This window comes from Neoarius graeffei, chromosome 2 (genome assembly GCF_027579695.1).
Source record: "Neoarius graeffei isolate fNeoGra1 chromosome 2, fNeoGra1.pri, whole genome shotgun sequence".
NCBI classification, from domain to species: domain Eukaryota; kingdom Metazoa; phylum Chordata; class Actinopteri; order Siluriformes; family Ariidae; genus Neoarius; species Neoarius graeffei.
In genome coordinates this window covers 64,145,947-64,166,465 of record NC_083570.1, presented here as the reverse complement: position 1 = coordinate 64,166,465, position 20,519 = coordinate 64,145,947, and the positions used below count along the sequence as shown (strand labels likewise).

General features: G+C 41.4%; 1 protein-coding gene across 2 annotated transcripts in view; it reads left to right on the top strand.

The window, feature by feature from the left end:
- mov10l1 (Mov10 like RNA helicase 1) overlaps window positions 1–20,310 on the top strand; it is a 67,419-nt gene extending 47,109 nt beyond the window's left edge. For both annotated transcript variants that reach the window (XM_060908818.1, XM_060908810.1), the window contains exons 9-27: window positions 1,278–1,478; window positions 1,655–1,769; window positions 2,320–2,497; window positions 3,161–3,231; window positions 3,367–3,458; window positions 3,728–3,786; window positions 3,913–4,019; window positions 5,057–5,141; window positions 5,306–5,487; window positions 11,672–11,818; window positions 12,882–13,003; window positions 13,214–13,313; window positions 13,482–13,628; window positions 13,945–14,118; window positions 14,293–14,442; window positions 14,547–14,654; window positions 19,533–19,673; window positions 19,834–19,925; window positions 20,246–20,310. In XM_060908818.1, coding sequence (XP_060764801.1) covers window positions 1,278–1,478; window positions 1,655–1,769; window positions 2,320–2,497; window positions 3,161–3,231; window positions 3,367–3,458; window positions 3,728–3,786; window positions 3,913–4,019; window positions 5,057–5,141; window positions 5,306–5,487; window positions 11,672–11,818; window positions 12,882–13,003; window positions 13,214–13,313; window positions 13,482–13,628; window positions 13,945–14,118; window positions 14,293–14,442; window positions 14,547–14,654; window positions 19,533–19,673; window positions 19,834–19,925; window positions 20,246–20,270 — 2,296 coding nt within the window. In that variant the 3' untranslated portion in view covers window positions 20,271–20,310. The remainder of the gene's footprint in view (window positions 1–1,277; window positions 1,479–1,654; window positions 1,770–2,319; window positions 2,498–3,160; window positions 3,232–3,366; window positions 3,459–3,727; window positions 3,787–3,912; window positions 4,020–5,056; window positions 5,142–5,305; window positions 5,488–11,671; window positions 11,819–12,881; window positions 13,004–13,213; window positions 13,314–13,481; window positions 13,629–13,944; window positions 14,119–14,292; window positions 14,443–14,546; window positions 14,655–19,532; window positions 19,674–19,833; window positions 19,926–20,245) is intronic.
- Window positions 20,311–20,519: the final 209 nt, after the last annotated feature.

Sequence of the window (20,519 nt, the reverse complement as noted above, 5' to 3'; positions counted from 1 at the left end):
AAACCATGATACTCCCACCACCATGTTTCACAGATGGGATAAGGTTCTTATGCTGGAATGCAGTGTTTTCCTTTCTCCAAACATAATGCTTCTCATTTAAACCAAAAAGTTCTAGTTTGGTCTCATCCATCCACAAAACATTTTTTCTAATAGCCTTCTGGCTTGTCCATGTGATCTTTAGCAAACCAGATGAGCAGCAATGTTCTTTTTGGAGAGCAGTGGCTTTCTCCTTGCAACCCTGCCATGCACACCATTGTTGTTCAGTGTTCTCCTGATGGTGGACTCATGAACATTGGCTAATGTGAGAGAGGCCTTCAGTTGCTTAGAAGTTACCGTGCGGTCCTTTGTGACCTTGCCAACTATTACACGCCTTGCTCTTGGAGTGATATTTGTTGGTCAACCACTCCTGGGAGGGTAACAATGGTCTTGAATTTCCTCCATTTGTCCACAATCTGTCTGACTGGATTGGTGGAGTCCAAACTCTTTAGAGATGGTTTTGTAACCTTTTCCAGCCTGATGAGTAGCAACAACGCTTTTTCTGAGGTCCTCAGAAATCTCTTTTTTGTTCGTGCCATGATACACTTCCACAAACATGTGTTGTGAAGATCAGACTTTGATAGATCCCTGTTCTTTAAATAAAACAGGGTGCCCACTCACACTTGATCGTCATCCCATTGATTGAAAACACCTGACTCGAATTTCACCTTCAAATGAACTGCTAATCCTAGAGGTTCACATACTTTTGCCACTCACAGATATGTAATATTGGATCATTTTTCTCAATAAATAAATGACCAAGTAGAATATTTTTATCTCATTTGTTTAACTGGGTTCTCTTTATCTACTTTTAGGCCTTGTGTGAAAATCTAATGATGTTTTAGGTCATATTTATGCAGAAATATAGAAAATTCTAAAGTGTTCACAAACTTTCAAGCGCCACTGTAAGTTGAAAATGAAAGATGTTTATATAAAGATGTGGGAAATGGTTGACATATAAGAGAAGACATGATTAATCAGATGTCAGTAACATTTACTAATACAATCTCACACAGGCTTTGTTTTTGTTTGTTTATATCTTTTGTCTTTTGGGTTGTTTTTTTCCAATACTATTGAGGAGATTGTCTTGTATTGATAACTATGAAAACTAAATAAAGATTGTTTAAAAAAAAAGCGAAGTATACAAAGTGCATTGCCAAGAAGTTATGTCAGATTTGAAAGAGATGACACTTCTAAAGTTTGTTGGGTAATGAGAGAGTGAATTAACTTTGTGACCGAAGGAACCTGGGCCGCTGTACAGAGTTGCTGTTGCTACACTTCTCCTCGTTTACTATCGGGCGGCGCTTGGAGGTTTCTGTGGGCAGTGTGGAGGAGTTGTTGCTGAAGCCCAGAACCCCCTACTGTCCAGCATCCCTGCTACCACCAACTCCACAGAGCCCTGCTCAGGTGGTCACGGTCATGGCTCCCACACCTCCAGTCAGGCGAGTGTTTCAGTGCAGCCAACACAAGCACGAGAGAGAATTTTTTTTTTTTTTTGCTAAACAGAGTCTGTACTTGCATTTGGGATTGTTTCTCATCAAAGGGGCAAGTTAAGTTACCAGGCTTTTTCTGTGGTGTGTATTTGAGCGTGACTTTTCTCGTGTGTTTTCTTGTTCAGATTGGTGAGACGGCATCTACCTAATTTCCTGGGGAACTACCCAGTGCCACAGGCCCTGAGAAACTGCGTGGAGGCCAAAGCTGACGTACTGGTAGTTCAACCTGTTCTTGGGGAGGTAAAGGATAATTTAGAATGTGGATGCTCAGAATAAAGTCTTTGGTTTCAAAGATGTACATTGCCTTTAATTATTTGAAATGAATACAAGTTGCTAGGAGTAAGATACCAGATTAAAAAAAAAAAGACTTTGATTTCAGGGTTTAAAAAAATGTAGAACTGTAAATACAAATCTCAAAAATACAGATTTCATGTAATTTAGGTCAAAGATGAATGAACCAGGATTCTCAGGGGGAAAAGGGCACTTTCACAGTGGTTAAACTCTGCATTTAGCCAGTCGTAGCCTTCTGCCATGCTCACACCATGACGTTGAAGAGAAGAATCTGTTTTTTTGGTTCTGAATTTTTTAAAAAAATCTGACTTCTTGGAGTTGTAATTTTTAACATTTGAAATTGTACCCATAGCACTGTCAAAACAAAGTGGGGGGGAGCCATAACATTGAAACTACAAGTAATGCACTACAGTGGGGGAAATTCATATTCAAATACTTTTATCAGCTTCCAGGCGCCATAGAAAAACTTAAATCTCTCATGGCCTCTTTTCCTCTGTAGCCATTGTGTCCATCCTCCTTGTTGCCTCGTTTCTCTGCCCTGCTTTGGCTGGAGGAGCTGCAGGCTGAAAAAGAGCTCAGGGAGTTCAGTATTACTGGTGCCTTCCTAAGAAAGGGAGCAGGGTACCTGTACCTGGAGGTGCCTGGACTGAGTGAAGGAAGGCCCAATCTTTTCATAGGTGAGGAAGAGCTCGGTCAGGTGATATGTTTGTATCACTTGAACATACACGGTCATGTTCCTTTGAGTGTAATGTCCTTTTAAGGATTTGGTTTTAACTCTTTACCCCTTAATGACGACACATGACGCCAGCATGTATGCACCATAATGACGACGTTTGATGACTCTGAATTTGCCTCTACATACGTATTTTACCCTTTACAGGTATCCCAGTTGAATATTTATGATAAAATGTATGAATTTTGAAAAGATAATTGAACGTTATATCAAGCATCTTTGTAAAGTTGCAGTAATCATTTATTGGACACCGTTTGACATGAATTCTTCATGTAAAATGTGAAGATTGGTTTTCACACAGGTATTACTCACCTTTCAGACACTACCTGTGAGTTGGTGAATGTTGAAACATAACTTTGAGTGGTTTTTGTATTGTCATGCCCCCTTTTCAAAAATGTATGATGTCATGATTGTTTCAACATAATGAAGGAGAAAACTGATATGAACAAAACCTTGTCTTTTGACTTTTTTTCTTGTAAATATGTTCTCAGGGTGAAGAGTAGATACATATACAGGGGTGGCTTTAGCAACTGCTTTAAGGGGTAAAGAGTGAAAGGTGTGTGTGTGTGTGTGTGTGTGTGTGTGTGTGTGTGTGTGTCCCTAACAGGAGACAAAGTTCTTCTGAAGAAGCCATGCAGTGGAGGGTTTGCTGTGGAGTATATCAGCTATGTTACTGAGGTGCTCTACTTCATGTTTTAGCTTCAATATGTATTCTGAAAAAAATAATGATTTGGTCTGTACTTAAGTGAGCCTATGCAAAGCTTATCTTGACGTTTTGTAGTAGTATTGTTTACTGCTGCTTGACACCTGCAGATCAGTGAGGAGGATGTGAGTTTGCGGGTAAACACAGAATTGCTGAATAGCTACTTGGGGGAGCCTCTGGACGTGGAGTTTACATACAACAGGTGACTATCCTGCCTCACTTGTTAAACAGCAGTGGAGCTAGTATGAGTCATGACTTGATTTGGTGCTGACTGTAGACTAGTTTAAGGGTTTATGTACTGATGAAGAAAAACATGCACCAAACCTGAATCAATAAATGAGGTACCATGAATATTATATGCTGATTAAAAATAATCCAGGCATGGAATTTTAAATTACCTCGAAACTCAGAACTATCCCTCATGTTAATCCATAAGAGTGAGTATCAGAATGTTTTTGCCCTCAAACGCAGGCTGACTATGAAAAGATGCCACTGTGCTCTGGAACAGGCCAAGCACTTTGAAGATAACGGTGAGCAAAGGCTGGAAAGCAGTTCCCCCTTCCCCATTATGTCCTTTCTTGCATGTATCATTTATGCAGCTGTTTCTGAAAGGAGGCTCCTGATGAAGTGTTTCTCATGTCTTGTTGGTGGTTTAGTGTTCTTCCCCAGATATCTGCAGCTGCAGAGCCCCTTGTGGACAGGTGATTGGGAGCCTGAATTGCCATCCAAACAGGACGAAAACAAAACAACCCAAAATGAGGAGGTGTGTGGAAATATATTTTCTAAAGAAATCGAACAAGTACAGGTAGTCGTCGACTTAGACTGCGTTTGGTTACGACTGACCGGTCGTAAACCGATCTGGTCGTGCCTATGTTAAATGAACGTAAGTATATTGTGATGTGTAATGATATTGTAATCGTCTTAAAGTCTTATCAGCGTTTTCTTATTTCGTTACCATGGCTCATTATTTGTTTTAAGTCAAACACTGCATACTCGGGTGAAAGTAACTTTTATTTCTTGCTGGTATATTATTTTGAGTTACAGTGCGCGCGCACAGCACGCGCCGAAAAATACACCTAATTTATTTATTATTGTCTACTTATCAAGCATTCACTAGGACTTATCACTCAGTAGTACTAGTATAGTACTTTATCACACTATCACTCTTTCATCCACCTGTATCAGTTTTTGATTATAAATAAGTTGCAAACACCATTTCAACAACACAATCGTTTTAATAAAATTTTTTTTTAGCTGAACAGTTGAAAACTAACTTTTCATTTTGGACATTGGACACAGAACAGTGTAACAGAACAGAAAAGTGAAAGTTACTTTGATTACCAGCTGCGCACGTTATAGCACAAGCCCTAGTTATGCCGTACGTGCGCTGTAGCTCGCTCGTTGTTTGTCCAGCGAAACACTGCACACATAATAGAAGAGGCTGGATGCAGTGTTGCCAGATTGGGCGGTTTTAAGTGCATTTTGGCGGGTTTTGAACATATTTTGGGCTGGAAACCGTCAGCAGTATCTGGCAACACTGGCTGGATGCTGGGCGCTGCCGGGAGCTGGGGCGGAAACTGTCGTACGCTCAGCTAGCTCATCTGGGAAACATTTGCCAGTCATAACCAGACGGTCGTAAAGTCGATCGGTCGTAAATCGCATAGGTCGTAAGTTGACGACTACCTGTATTGGATTGAGGACTGTTAGCAAGCCTGCGTCAATTTTTGTTGTACTGTAGTGAATATTATCAGAGCACACACGCATGTTCTGACAATGCTAATGGTGAAATGTTGTTCTTAGGGTAAAGAAAAACCTTGTGAGAACAGAGGGAAGTCCTCTTCCCTGACTATGGATGTGGTCTCTGTGGGAACACAGACAAAAACAGGTAGACCATAATGAGCAAAAAAAAAAAAAAAAATTGTACATGAAACTCTGCACCCCATAGGATTGCTGACTAATCATTGTGCTCATCACTATTTGTTACTGTTAAAGACGTATGAGCATGATTGTCTTGTCTGTCTGTCTTTTTTTTTTTTTTTTTTTTGTCAGATTTGTGTACGGTGGCTAAGTCCATCCCAGACCCAGGCAAGTTCTTTAACTGCAGCCTCAACCCTGCTCAGAAGGAGGCAGTCAAACACATTCTCAGTGGAGTGTGTCGGCCCACTCCTTATGTGCTCTTCGGCCCCCCAGGCACAGGCAAAACCATCACACTCGTAGAAGTCATACTGCAGGTACTTATCCATCCGAATGACACGTTTTTCCTTGTCTGTCGTCATGGAGGAATATTTCACACAATATGAAATAAATGACTCTTGATGACTTTGAGGAACACCATATTATAATACTGGATAGTGCTTACCTTTACTCTCAATACAGCCTCAATTCTTCATGGCATGGATCCCACAAGATGTTAAACATTCCTTTCATATTCTGGTCCATGTTGAGATGATTACATCACAAAATCATGCAAGAATTACTACTTAGATGTTTAAATGATGGTTAATATTGTGAAGAAAGGAATATTCCTGAAGCTATCACAGAAACTTAATGGTGGGGTTTTTTTTTTCTTCCACCTCCCCAAAACATTAAAATTGGTTATGCCAAAGTGTGTGTATGTTAGATTGCCATTAATGTGTGTGCAAGATGGACTGGCGTCCCATCCAGGATGCATCTCCGTCTTGTGCCTAGTGTTCCCTGGGTAGGTTCCAGATCCTCTGTGATCCTGACGAGGATAAAGCAGTTACTGAAGATGAATTAATGAAAAGGTTTCCTACACATCCTCTGAATGACCGTCTGTCTGACCAGACCCTCTAAGTGTTGCCATGGTGATTCCCCCCCCCCCCCCCCCCCCCCGCCAATTTAAGGTTTATTTGACATGGACAATGCACATTAAAGGTAGACTGCCTTTCAGATTTTGTGTGTAGGTCATAAAAAGAATTTTCCCCAACACCCAGTTATTTCCGTTTAGTGGACCGAAAGCTACTGAATTCAAATCACAGACTTGCAATTTTATTATTCCCCCCCCCCCCCCCCCCCCCCCCCCCCCATGGAGCAATTAATGAATTTAGGGCCACATGGCCCTAAATTCTCTGCTATTTTATCCTGCTTCACCATGACCCAATTCAAGATACTATGTCATGCATCACGTGGTGGGCTTTCCCCCTTCGCATGAGGCATTGCAGGATACAAATTTGAAACAGGAAAGAAAAATGGAGGGTATGAGTGTGCGAATGAAACGTGAAAGACCGACTACAGTAACGGAAAGTGAGAATGTTATTTACCAGCTGGGAGGTCTGTATCGTGAAATACCGTGACGGAGGTCTTGAGAGGCCGAGGTCAGTATTCAAGGCCGAGGTCACGGTATTTCACCATACGGACCGACCTTAAGCTGGAAAATAATAGATTTATTTTTTTCTTTACCAAATTCTAACAGAAAATGAGAGCGCCCGAAAGGGAGAGCTGAGCCGAGCCGCCATTTTGAATCCTCATTCACGGCTGTAATGCAAATGGCTTCCTCCTCGGTATACAAGTGCGCTTCCATGGCAGGAAAAAAAAAACTACATTTTGCCACCTATGTAGTCCCCTATTTATACAAAATTGAGTCATTCAGGATTCAGCCCTGTTTTTGCTCGGCGTTAGCAAGTTAGAGGTTTTTAGCTTTCTCCTGAAATGTTTTGTTTCTTGTTCCTCAGGGTAGTAAAACTCGCTTTCGCTGTGAACACTGTCGTTATCGCTATCCATGCTGTAAAATTAATGCTATTCTCCTGAGACTTTTTGCCAGCATTTTATAAGATTTTTGATAATCTTATAAATAAATCTAATAAATGTTGATTTAAAAAAATGCTACTATGTTTGTTGTTGTGAACGAGCGAGTTGCCAGAGGTCCATAACTGGGGTCCGTATTGTAGGATACGAACCCGCTCGCCAGCCAATCGGAGTGCAGGATTTAATGGAAACCGGACCGCGAAAAAAATAAAATGTTATGTTGCGAAGGAAAAGAAGCACAGGACCAAACTAATAAATATCGGCGGTCAGTGAGTGCCTCGGTGTGATCAGCTGTTCGTTTAGTGACAAAATGATGAAACGGTCAGTGCACGGTTAAATGTAAACCTGCGCATATGGACTTCCTCTGTCTGCTTGACTGCGCAAAGCAAGTGATTTCATGCACATTTGCTTGGGAATCCCCTCAAATTAAATAACTTCCCAGCCACAGAATGGCCTGATATTTTGTGAGATATTACAGAAATAAACATCACAATGACCAAATTTCAGAGGGAACTCAATTTCACCGATTTTATGAAATCGAAAGGCCGTTTAGTTTGGTTAAACATAAAATGTAAATGTGCCAGAATTAGCCAAAATGGCTATTTTGCATCTGTTGTCCATGGAAGATGACTGACGTACCTGCTCAATCAAATGACTCCCTGCCCTCCACTCAGCCCTCACCCACCTGGAGACAAAAGACTCGTACGTCAGAATGCTGTTCATAGACTTTAGCTCAGCATTCAACACAGTCATTCCTCAGCAGCTCATTCATAAACTGGACCAGCTGGGACTCAACACCTCCCTGTGCTACTGGCTGCTGGACTTCCTGACGGGGAGACCACAGTCTGTACGGGTCGGCAGCAACTCCTCCAGCACCATCACATTGAACATGGGGGCCCCCCAAGGATGTGTGCTGAGCCCCCTCCTCTTCACTCTGCTAACCCACAACTGCACACCAACATCCAGCTCCAACCTCTTCAGTAAGTTTGTGGACGACACGACTGTGGTGGGTCTCCTCAGCAATGGTGATGAGACAATCTACAGGAGTGAGGTGAGCCGCTTGGCCATGTGGTGCAAGGACAACGATCTCCGCCTGAACGTGGAGAAGACGAAGGAGATTGTTATGGACTTCAGGAGAGCGCACACCCAGCATGCTCCACTAACTATCAACGGCGTTGCAGTGGAGAGGGTGAGCAGCACCAAGTTTCTGGGTGTGCACATCTCTGAAGACCTGTCCTGGAGCAACAACACTGCATCACTGGCCAAAAAAGCCCAACAGCGTCTGTACTTCCTCCGCAAACTGAGGAGAGCAAGAGCCCCGACCCCCATCATGCACACATTCTACAGAGGCACCATCGAGAATATCCTGACCAGCTGCATCACCGTGTGGTACGGCGCCTGCACCGTGTCCTGCTGCAAGTCTCTGCAGCGCATCGTGAGAGCAGCTGAGAGGATCATTGGTGTCTCTCTCCCTTCTCTAACGGATATTTATAACTCCCGCCTCACCCGCAAAGCCATCAGGATTGCAGGTGACCCCACCCACCCATCTCACAGCCTCTTCAGCCTGCTGCCGTCGGGGAGGAGACTGCGGAGTCTCCGGGCCAAAACCAGCAGGCTCAAGGACAGTTTCTTTCACCAGGCGGTCAGGAGGCTCAACTCCCTACCTGTTCTGCCCCCTGCCACAGATTCTGCCTGCACACCCCCCTGCCCCCCCTTCAGCATCTGACATGCCACCCTTACAGTCCCCCCCCCCCCCCCCCCCCCCCCCCCACACACACACACACACACACACACACACTCTCACACTCAACATTCATTCGCACACTGAACTCAGGGACCGCACATTTCACTTTACCTCGCTCATTTGCACTATTCTGCACTACCTCACCTTAACAGCTATTAGTTTATTGTTTATACTGCTTATTTCATGTTTACCTGCTATACCTCAAGTGCCCTTGACTGTTTATTTTATGTCCTTTTGCTCCAGTTTGTGTGTGTGATATATATGAGTGTTTAGTCTATGTCTATTTCTTATCTAGTGTGTTTATATTGTTTATTTCAATTATTCTATTTTTATTTATTGCATTGCCTGTTTGCAGCGTGGGTCAAAGAGGACTGAAATTTCATCTGCGCTGTATGTCGAGCTTGTATAGCATATTTGACAAAGTTGACTTGACAACTGAACAAGAATTGGGAGTGCCATAAATACTAAACCCTGTGTGTTTGATGGGTAAATGTGAGATTTTTTTTCAGTATGTAGTTCAGATTGCATGTGTTATTATTAATTCACTTATTTTATTCATATTTTTGTAAATTTATTCTACAGGGATGTGATTTTTCCGCGAATTCGCGGAATTCCGCTTTTTTCACCTCAAAATTTGAAGAAATTTTTTTTTCCGATTTTTCGCTCAAAAATCCGCATTCATATCCTATTCGTTTCGACTTTCAGTAATTCCGTCATTGAGATGAAACGAGGTACGTGATTGGCCCATCGCTCTGTAACAACCAATGAACGCGCTTGTTAGATAGCTGTACGTAAGCTTGCTTCAAACAAAGAGTTGAAAGATGGCAGCCTCCGTGATCGAGCGTAAAGATGCATCTGATCATCAGTTTGGGGTGTTTTTTTTTTTTTTTTTTTTTTTTGTAAAAAGTAAATAAACATGGGAAAGAAGAAAAAAAAAAACCCAGCTCATTTCTTTCCCCATAATAAACCTGCGAGTGGTGATGGTGTCACTGCACGTGCGACAGTTGGGTATGTTTTCGCGGGGTGACGAAGGTTGCCGTGGCAACGGGGCCTCGCTTCATCTGTTGCTTCCTGGATGTGCATGTGCACGCTCTGAAAGCTGTGGCGAAAAGGTTAGCATCGGAGGCTAAACCTTCTGAGGAGAAAAGAAGGGGCGGTTTTTATTTCAGTTTGTTTTAGTTACGTCTGAAGAAACAGCAGTTTAAATCACGGCTCTAGTTTACAAATCAAAATGGTTACTCAGTGAAAACAAAACAAAAGCTCGAGAGAGGGGGAGTGGTGTAGAGAGAGGGGGAGTGGTGTAGAGAGAGGGGGAGCGGTGGGAGTTTAACCCGGGAAAGTGAGTCTGTGAGGCGGCAGTGATGCTTGACCCCTCCCCCCTCCCGCCTCCTCTCACTTTACCTCAGTCTCTGCCAACTTCATCACAGATTATTTCACCTTTTTCACTCCAAGTTAGTTTTAATTTTCGCTCAAAACTTTTCCCACAGCGTGGATGTAAGGTAATTATACACAATTTTGATTTGTTTAGTCAATATTAAAATGTTAGTGCAAATAATACATACTTGCCAACTTTTCAAAATTCTCATGAGGGAGAAAAGTGCATGAAAGACATTTTCAATTGGCCGAGGGTCTGATTTTTATTCTTGCATATGAAAATCCTCAAGTGAGTGAACACTGTACAGTTCTGTATATGAGTCAATTTCACAGAAAACGTATTTTTTTTTTTTGTCCGGACGTGTTTTGTTTACATTTTGAGATTTCTAAAACCTTTTTATGGTCTCATATGATAAAACATTATCAGTTCTACCTTGCATTTCAAAATTTGACTACTTTGGTTCATAAATGTGTATTTTGTAGCAAATTTTAGGGTCGAAAATGAGCAAAAATGACTGTCCCACTGAAAAGAGACTTTTTTTCAGACATGATTCTTAATGTTGAAACTTTCATGTTCAGCGACAAGACTGTGGAAACCACAATGGACATATGATGTCACAAATTGAAAATGCCATTAAGAAAACAGATTTTTTCGATGTTTTGTTAATTTTTGTACCTGTCCCAGAGGTTTGTGTCAGTTCTGTTACTGTGATTAACCACATAAAAATAAATGCTCCCAAAAGCTATTATTGAAATTATTTGTTGCCAAGGATCTACATATTCTCACCTTTTCTATGGATGGCAGAATGAACTGAATCTGAGAATATTTACTTAAAAATTTCAGTTTTGGTAAGTAGTCTATGCATGACTAATTTTTTTGTGTCAATCCTGTTACCCTGTCTAAACGGGGTGTGCAGTAACTTAATCAAATATTAGAAGTTGCCATACATAAGAAGCAAACCGGGAGACTACCAGGAGCAATAGAGTTTAATAAATAATGGTGGATGTATTCTTATGTTGCATCATGTTTGTTTGAAAAGGCACATTTAGGTATGTTCAACTTCGACAGTAATTGAAAGTATAACTTTTGTTTTTCCTTATACAATTTTCTATTTATTCTAATGCAGATGATTTAATTTAGAATGACATTTTTAGGTTTCATGTTTTGGCTTTTTGTCAGTTAAGAATCATTGAATTTACTATAGGGGCTCAGAGTTGCATGTTGACCATTAAATTGGCTTGAATTTGTTAATCATGACAAGTTTTTTCTTGTGTGTTTGCTTGCCATTTTAGTACAATTTAAGTCAGAAAACCCCAGAACCCAGGATCTTCGGGGGGCTTCGCCCCCCCTTGTCCCCCCACCAGGGCGCTGCCCTGGACCAGCTGGGGGCCTACAGCCCCCAGACCCCCCGCTAAAATTTTCAGATAATTTCACCAGCCCCAAATCACATCCCTGATTCTAGCTTGTATTATTTATTCATTCATTTGTTCATTTAATCCAAAACAATAACTGAGTGCGCATGTATGTGCAGGTGTATTACCGTGTCCCGGATAGTCGTATTTTGGTCTGCACTCCTTCTAACAGTGCTGCAGATCTCGTCTGTGTCCGTCTGCATGACAGCGGCTATCTGCAAGCTGCCAGCCTGGCACGAGTCAACGCCACTGGCAGGATTGAGGAGGTACTGCAAGCTCCACAAGCGCACTGATGAGAGCAGCTAATTTTGAGCTGTTTCTATATATACATACATACACCCACCCACCCACCAGCTGGGAGGAGGTCTGTATTGTGAAATACTGTGACCGAGGTCTTGAAAGTTCTGGGCCGAGGTCAGTATTCAAGGCCGAGGTCACAGTATTTCACCATACGGACCGACCTTAAGCTGGTAAATAATATATTTATTTTTTTCTTTACCAAATTCTAACAGAAAACGAGAGTGCCCGAAAGGGAAAACCGAGCCGAGCCGCCATTTTGAATCCTCATTCACGGCTGTAATGCAAATGGCTTCCTCCTCGGTATACAAGTGCACTTCCATGGCAGGAAAAAAAAACTACTTTTTGCCGCTTATGTAGTCCCCTATTTATACAAAATTGAGTCATTCAGGATTCAGCCATGTTTTTGCTCGGCGTTAGCAAGTTACAGGTTTTTAAGCTTTCTCCTGAAATGTTTTCTTTTATTTCTTCTTCCTCAGGGTAATAAAACTCGCTTTCGCTGTGAACAGTCGTTATCGTTTTCCATGCTGTAAAATAATGCTATTTTCCTGAGAAATGCTGGCAAAAATATAAGATTTTTGATAATCTTATAAATAACTCTTATTAAAAAAAAAAGATATATGTTGACAAATGCTACCATGTTTGTTGTTGTGAACAAGCGAGTCGCCAAAGGGCCGTAACTGGGGTCCGTACCGTAGGATACGGACCTGCTCGCCAGCCAATCAGAGCACAGGATTTGGGCCGCGAAAAAATATTTATTTATTGGGTGGTTTTTGTCGTCCCCCCCCCCCCCCCCCCCCCCCCCCCCCCGGTTTCTTTATTCGAGATTTAATGAGTGTATTTTTTTGATGAATGTTTAGTGTAGGTTTTAGTTCAGTTTTTTGGACATAATCTCCTAAGAGGTCCTTATTGAAATACAAGTAAAATTTAAAAAATACGAATTAACTGCGGTAATTACTAATACACATTTTATGTGCTTTGTTAAACTTGTCATTTTGTTTGGAAATGCTTTGGTGCTCTGTTTGTGTACAGTGTGTACCTGAAGTGTTGCGACAGTACTGTCATGCTGGAGAGGATGTACGCCATGCTGCTTTCCACCGTATTGTCGTCAGTACCTGCTCCAGCGCTGGCATGTTTTACCAGATTGGTTTACGGTGAGACTCGGACCTATGGATATGCTTGTAAATTGTTTACCAAGAGTGGAGCACATAAGTGAACATTTTATATGGTTTTGAAAGTATTATTTATTTTTATTTTTTCCTGAAACATTTCCTAGGCATCCCGTGAATTATGAAAATGTAATCTAATCAAATTTTTACTGATGTGTAAAACTACAGCAATACTGTATGTGTTTGGCTCTTTAGTGTTGGCCATTTTACTCATGTGTTTCTGGATGAGGCTGGTCAAGCTACTGAGCCTGAATCTCTGATTCCTCTTGGCCTGGTGTTTGAGAAGACGGGTCAGGTTGGACATGAATTCTGTATTCTGAACAAAAATAACCAGAAAAAAAAAAAAGTTTAAAAGTAACTTAAATTGGTATGAATAACTGTATCTCAACTAGCAGATAGATGTAGGAGCAATACAATATTTAACATACTTTTTTTTTGTCTGCTTTTTGTTTTTGTGTCACAGATAGTCCTGGCTGGAGATCCAAAGCAGCTGGGTCCAGTAGTGAAGTCGAAACTAGCTGAAACTTTTGGACTGGGAGTGTCTTTGCTCGAGAGACTGATGGCCACCCCTCTGTATTCCTGCACTGAGAAGGGCTACAACCCATTACTGGTGATTTTTTTTTTTTTTTTTAAATGATCAAAACTCAGCTTATAGCCTCACTTTCTTCCATTGCTGCAAGTTTAGAGAAGAAACTGTGGAACTAAATTCACATGTTGCTAATGTTTAAGTTTATTTCATGTAAATGAAGTGGGCACAGCTGTTAAATGTTCAATCTGGGTAAATTGAACAGCCTCATTAGATACCTACACTATCTGTTTTGTAGCACAGATTTTTTGTGGGGGTGGGGGGGTGCGCGTTGTTTGTACATACTGTTGAGCGATTTTCTTTCCCCTTGGACAATTGCAGTTTTGTAATCTATTTTAAGGTGACTAAGCTGGTGTATAACTACCGCTCCCATGAGGCATTGCTGGAGCTACCATCTCGGCTGTTTTATGGTGGCGAGCTGTGTGTACGCTCGCAGAGAGCTGTCGTGGACTCCCTGTGTCACTGGAGCCACCTTCCTACCAAGGGTTTTCCTCTCATCTTCCATGGAATCAGGGTGCACCTTTCTTTCCTGCCAATATGGAGCTCAAATTATGTTGACTGGCATGATGTGGTTTAACCTCGTAATTCTATATCTTTTTCTCATTAAGCATGTTTAGGACATTAATTAGTAAGCAATAGTGAATTTTAAAGAAAACTCTTCCATTTGTTGCTCTGTATCCCTCTACAGGGCACAGAGATGAGGGAAGGCACTAATCCATCCTGGTTTAATCCTGGAGAAGCAGTGCAGGCCATGCTTTACTGTTGCCAGCTGGCGAAAAGACTCTACAACCCCATACCAGCTACTGACATTGGCATCATCACTCCTTACAAAAAACAGGTCTCTTTTGCTGTCTACATATGTGTGCATGAAGTTTTGCAGTCTGCTTAAAAAAAACGGTGTGTCCTCCCACCCCTCCCCTCCCCTGTATTTCCTGTCATCAGGTGGAAAAGATTCGAGTGCTGTTGCACAGGGCTGGGCTTTCTGACGTCAAGGTTGGCTCAGTTGAGGAATTTCAGGGACAGGAGTTCTTGATCATCATCCTCTCAACGGTAACATTCTGTTTCACTCCCTTATGCCGCTTTTCCACTACCAACGCGGCTGAGTTGGGCTGAGTCGAGCTGAGCGGGGCTGTTGGAGTTGCATTTCGACTACAACCGCGCTGAACCGTGCTGGCTGGAAGTGGGTGGACACATTGGGTGGAGTTAGCGAAAGTGGGTGGATGTCACGTGATGTCGTTAGGCGGCGCAAACGGTGACATCAGTGACCTTTTAAGCGGTAGTCTCACGACCCGGATAGTAAACAATAAACATGGAGGACATGGAATGGAGTCGTTAGTGTTGCTGGTCTTGGTGCTGTGGCTTGTTGTCACCGACAACGCCAACAGATACTGGCAAGAGCGTATAGATGAGGCGAGGCGCATAAGGCTTCAGAAATTCTCGTAATTCGTAATTCTTCTCCTTCCGGGTTTACGGTGTTTACAGATCCCAGCGTGCTCGCGGGGCGTGTGTGGGTGTGTGAGGACACTCCTCCTCACCAATCAGTACACAGGGGAGTGTCTGCTCACGCCCCCAACCTCACTCGGCTCGGTTTGGCTCGCTTCAGCCCCACTCCAAAACCGTGCGAGTTTTGGGTGCTGAGTAAGGCTGAAGCGAGCTGAGTCGTGCTGCTCTGAGGTAGTCGAAACGCGAGCCGTGTCGGGCTGAAGTGAGTTGAAAAAGGGTAGTGGAAAAGGGCCATTAGACTTTAAACCTACTCTAGACTGATATAGACTCAGGAAAGAGATTTTCTGACTCAGACTTGTAGTTTAGGATAAAAGTTTGCACGTTTCTTGGACACTTTTATGCACTTCTTTTCAAGTCTTGAATTACCTGGAAGATGGCAGATGAACTGTCTGGGAAATACTAGTAAAATCATTGAGAGCATGTTTAAGTATATTTTCTTTGCTGACATTGCTTCCACACCTTAAACACACTAGAGCTGGTCACCTAGCAGTCGCGCATACATTTGCCTTTGTTTTACCATGCGAATTTCACCAAGATGGAAATCTGTTTTGCGGAGGAGACCTGGAAAATGACTACCATAAATTTTGACCAAATTGGGGATTTTAAATGGGCTCAAGTGTCTAGGTTTTTTTTTTTTTTTGTGTCTGTCTCTCGCCTACATACACACATGCAAACTCCTCACCTTTCGGCGAAATTCGCCGTTTTGGTCCCAAAATAGGTCACTTGTGTGAATCGTGTAGATCCGAAGAGTTTTTTTTGGGGGGGGTAGGCAGGCTACAACGCTATTGTTGCCAAACATTTCACTTACAAGGTTACAGCCAATCAAGATAAACAGTTACTAACACGCTTCTTTTCCATTGGAGTTCTGATCAGCTGGTGCACAACCCACTGCTGGTTGCCAGTCCTCGCTTACGAATATTCCACAGTTTCAGACCGCAAAGTCACCTTTTTATAGAGAGATCTGGCAACCTCATCTCGCGACTGAATCTGAATACCAATGGAACAGTTTCCAGCGCGCTCGGGGGTGAATAACCATGGGCGGATCTACCGGGGTGGCATATGCCACTCTAAAAGAAAGCCTTGCCACCCCTGCTGCTACCCCAGTTGGCAGCAACGAATTCAAAGAAAAATTACGGCCAATTTGACATTTACGTGCGCGAATTTCCAATGTCCGACTGCGGCGAATGCAGCACGAGATAACGCCAGAGATTGGTTGTTTTGGAAAATTGAGAGGCGCGAAGCGAGGGAGCCAGGAGTCGCGAGGAAAGGAGACACGGGAGGAAAGGGGTAAAAGCTGATTAACTATCTATCAAAAAATGAAATTATAATGAATGAACAGTGCTAGTATAGTTGCGATGCTGATTTTGAGAGGATAAAAATCAGGTTGGAGAAGGTTATTTAGCTAACTATACATGTAAGGCAAAAAAAAAAGTGTGTTTCCGGTAACCCGACCGATCGAGAATTTCCGCGTCGAAATTGCCGACCGTAAAGTTTTTATTACAAATTTCCCTCGATATTTTAGTGTAAGCAGCGTTAGTTTGTCATAATTTTTTGTTTCAACGCATTCAAGTTGTGAAAGAAACGATAAAAAGTAAAATGTTTTGCCACTTCTATCAGCCCTCCTGGCTGTAATGCAAATTGCTTCCTCTTCAGTATACAAGTGCACTTCCATGGCAGGGAAAAACACTACATTTTGCCGCCTATGTAGTCCCCTATTTATACAAATAGGAGTCATTCAGGATTCAGCCATGTTTTTGCTCGACCCAAGTTCTACAGTAGGCTAGGCGAGGCCGTCTGCTTTTAATGGAAGTAGCCTAGCCTAGGACGTTAAACCATATTTTCACGTTATTTCTTGATAAGGTGTTTTCACATTATCACATGAAAATATCATGAAATTACGTGATATGTTATTACATGATAAATATATTGTAAAAACGTGATAACTCTGTTAACAATATCTTTTCACGTAATTACTTGAGTCTAAGCCAATTTTTTTTTTTTTGAGTGTGGCAGCAATACGCTTCCGCAGATCATAACTCGAACTCTTGCGATATTTTTTTTATTCGTTTAAAGATTTAAAACACTTATTTTATTATGATGTGTGGTATAAAGGATTCTGTGCCAAAATACTATTTTGTAAGATGTTTACTTGTGTTAATTTTTTCGAACAAAATAAAACAAATTAAGAAAAAAAAAATTTCCTACCTACCGACCTTATTTTAGTATTTCATGTTACCTGAAACACACTTTTTTTTTTTTTTTTTTTTGGCCTAATGTTAGCTAGGTCTGACATTAGTTTTGTGTAAAGTCGGCCACAAAAGTTAATATTGATTCACCGTCTGTCAAGGAAAACATTGCTATTGGCTGAAGCTTATGATTCAAATATTGAGGATCTTAAACATGAGTTACATCAGACGAGGAGAGTACTAGACAGAAAAAAGGGGGAACAGGAGAGTCCTACCACTCTCATGGAGTTCACTGTTCTTGGACCCATACCAAGATGATGATGATGGTTTTTTTTCAGTTGTTCAGGTTGTGTAAAATAGCGGTTGTCTTGCCTGTGAGCAGTGCATCCTGTGAACGAAGTTTTTCATCTCTCAGGCTCATAAAGACTTATTTGCGGTCGACTATGACAGAAAAGAGACTATCAAGTTTGGCTGTACTCAGCATTGAATCAAAGCGCACAAAAGCATTAGATCTTGATAAATTTGTGAAGCGTTTTGCTGAGCAACATGGAAATCGCCGCATTCAGCTGTTGTAGGCATGACAAGTTCATGTTATGCTCACTGGTGAGCCTTTACAAAGCGTGAGGAAAAAAACTATAAAATGTGACACTGGTGTAAATGGTTTAAATCATGCTGAACTTGAAGCAGTGTTGTTATTGTTGTTTTTTAGTCTGTTCTTTTGCATATACAGTATAAAACTGTCCAGAAACGGTATAGAGCTCATCTGAGAATGTGTGTTCTTCGTGAACAATAAAGGCATGAGATTAAGTTTATCTGTATGAGTTTGTAAATGGCAGTCTGTGCCCTTTTGTAGTGTGTACATACTATTTGTCGTCAAACTGTGATTAAATTCAGTATATATACATGTCTGTAATATGTATTTTTGTAACGTAGACTACGAAATGTACTTTTGCGCGCGTGCCGTGTCCCCGTGCATCCTTCTCACCTTTTTCACCCCTGACCAGTTTGCATGCCTGTACATAGCACTTTTGTGAGACATAGTGGTCACTTTTCCGGATGTCCGTCTGTCTGTCTAAAAACTTTGTTTTCAAATGTCTCCAAAAGTAAAGGTGGTCCTATGTCCATACTGCATATGCATACTTGCCATGAGGAGGGCTTCTACCCCGGTGGTCAATTTTTAAATTTTGACCCATGATGAAAAATTTGACAAACTTCGACATTTTCAAATATCTCCAAAAGTGACGAACTGTATGTAATGAAGACCACATTTTAACATCCACCCTAAAGAGGCCTTCTCCCCCAGGGTTTTTTTTTTTAAATGTGGACTTTGATCTTTTGTCTTAATGCAATGTGAAATTGTTTGCTTGCGTCTGAGCAGGCGAGACTTTGCTGTGCTTCTGGGATTTATTTATTTATTTTTTTTTAATATAATTGTATACAAGCAATCTTTAAAGTCTGAATTTTAGTCATATTCTATTTGGTCTTTTTGTATATTCGCTGGTTGTGGGTTTGATCTAATTTAAATGAGAACTAAACCAGCCACTAATCTCTGGTGACTTTGCCTATATCTTTGACTTTTAATATTTCATAATTTTCAAGTTATCAAATGATTTCTTGAGGGTGTTTTAGTCAGTAAGGGGTCATCAGGAGGGTATTTTTATGTTATTTTATTTTTTAACTTATTTAGTTTGTACTACAAGTCATGGAAAATTATGTGGAAGAGTTGTTTATTATTATTATTATTATTATTATTATTTTATTTTAATTTTTAAAAAATTTCTGAAGAAGACCCTGACTAGTGTTGCAGTACTTGAGATTAGTCTTGGTCTCGTCTTGATATCCCCCCCCCCCCCCCCCCCCCCCCCAAAAAAAAAAAATCTTGTCTTGGAGCATTTTATTTCAAGACTTAAGACCACACCTGCAGTGATATCACTAAATTGCCTGTGTGTTGTCCAATTTATTTGTGAATATCATGACTGTGATGGGATGTAAAATTTCCTGCTTCAAATGCAACCAATAACATGACTCAATTTAAATTTTGGTTACTGTTAATGGCAGTCACCCCCTCTCCGTCCCCTTTCACACAGCCCTGGTCTGGTTCTGGTCGTGACTTGGTCTTGCCCTGCTTTTGTCTTGGACTCGATGCACTCTGGTCTCGGTCATGGCTTGGTTTAGGTGGTCTTGACTGTGTTTCTTTATTTAGTTATGCTTTGGTGTCGGCTTATTTCTGAATTCTCAGGTACGCTCCAATGAAGTGCTACCAAGCAACGATCTGCAGAGTGCACTGGGCTTTCTGTCCAACCCCAAACGCTTCAACGTGGCCATCACGCGACCGAAAGCTCTTCTGATCGTTATCGGCAACCCACACGTGCTGATCAAGGTAGTATTGCCTTACACCTGTCCCAGAAGCGAACTCAAGAAGCAGATCAAAAACTCTAATAAACATGTTCTGTAATGTCTTTGCGCATGAGGCCATCCATGTCTTTGTCACCAGTGTGAAGGTTGGTACAAGTTATAGTGACTGACTGAGTGTGTTACAGGACCCATGTTTCCATGCACTCCTGCAGTACATCTATGAGAATGGGGCTTTCCTTGGCTGTGACCCTCCTGTCTCCCTCCGAGCTACTGATAGGTTAGTCTTTTTTTATGTCCTCAACTTTGCTATTAGAGAGTCAAGCATTACAGAAAATGAATAAAGTATAGTAAGTGCTGATCATCTCCACTTCTTTTTGTATTCTAAAGAATCCACTCTGTATAAAACTTCTGCAAAATGTAAAATTTGTGTCTGTGTACAGCTGTGATTAGAAATTAAGAAACCACTTTTAATTTATACAAGTGACCACCATTTAAAAGTGGTCTCATTATTTATTTATTTTTCTATAGATGTGCATGTAGACATGCTGGAGACTACAGTTTTATTGTTTTTCATTATTGTTTTTTTCCCCTCCACAGGGCTGCTTCTAAAGAGAAGGAATAAGGGTAGAAAGCAGAATTCTGAACCGGATATATTGTAAAGTGTTGTTTCAAATAAAAATAAATAAATTGTTCGGTGTCTGCTGGTTTGTTTGTTTTTTTTATTTTTTATTTTTATAATTTTGTGTAAATTTACAGTTGCACATCACACAAACTGCAGGCACTGTATGATGGTGTGTACAATTCTGGAATCTCATGTTCTAGAAGATGATGAAGATAAATTGTGTGCGCACTTTGGTTTCAAGGTAGATAC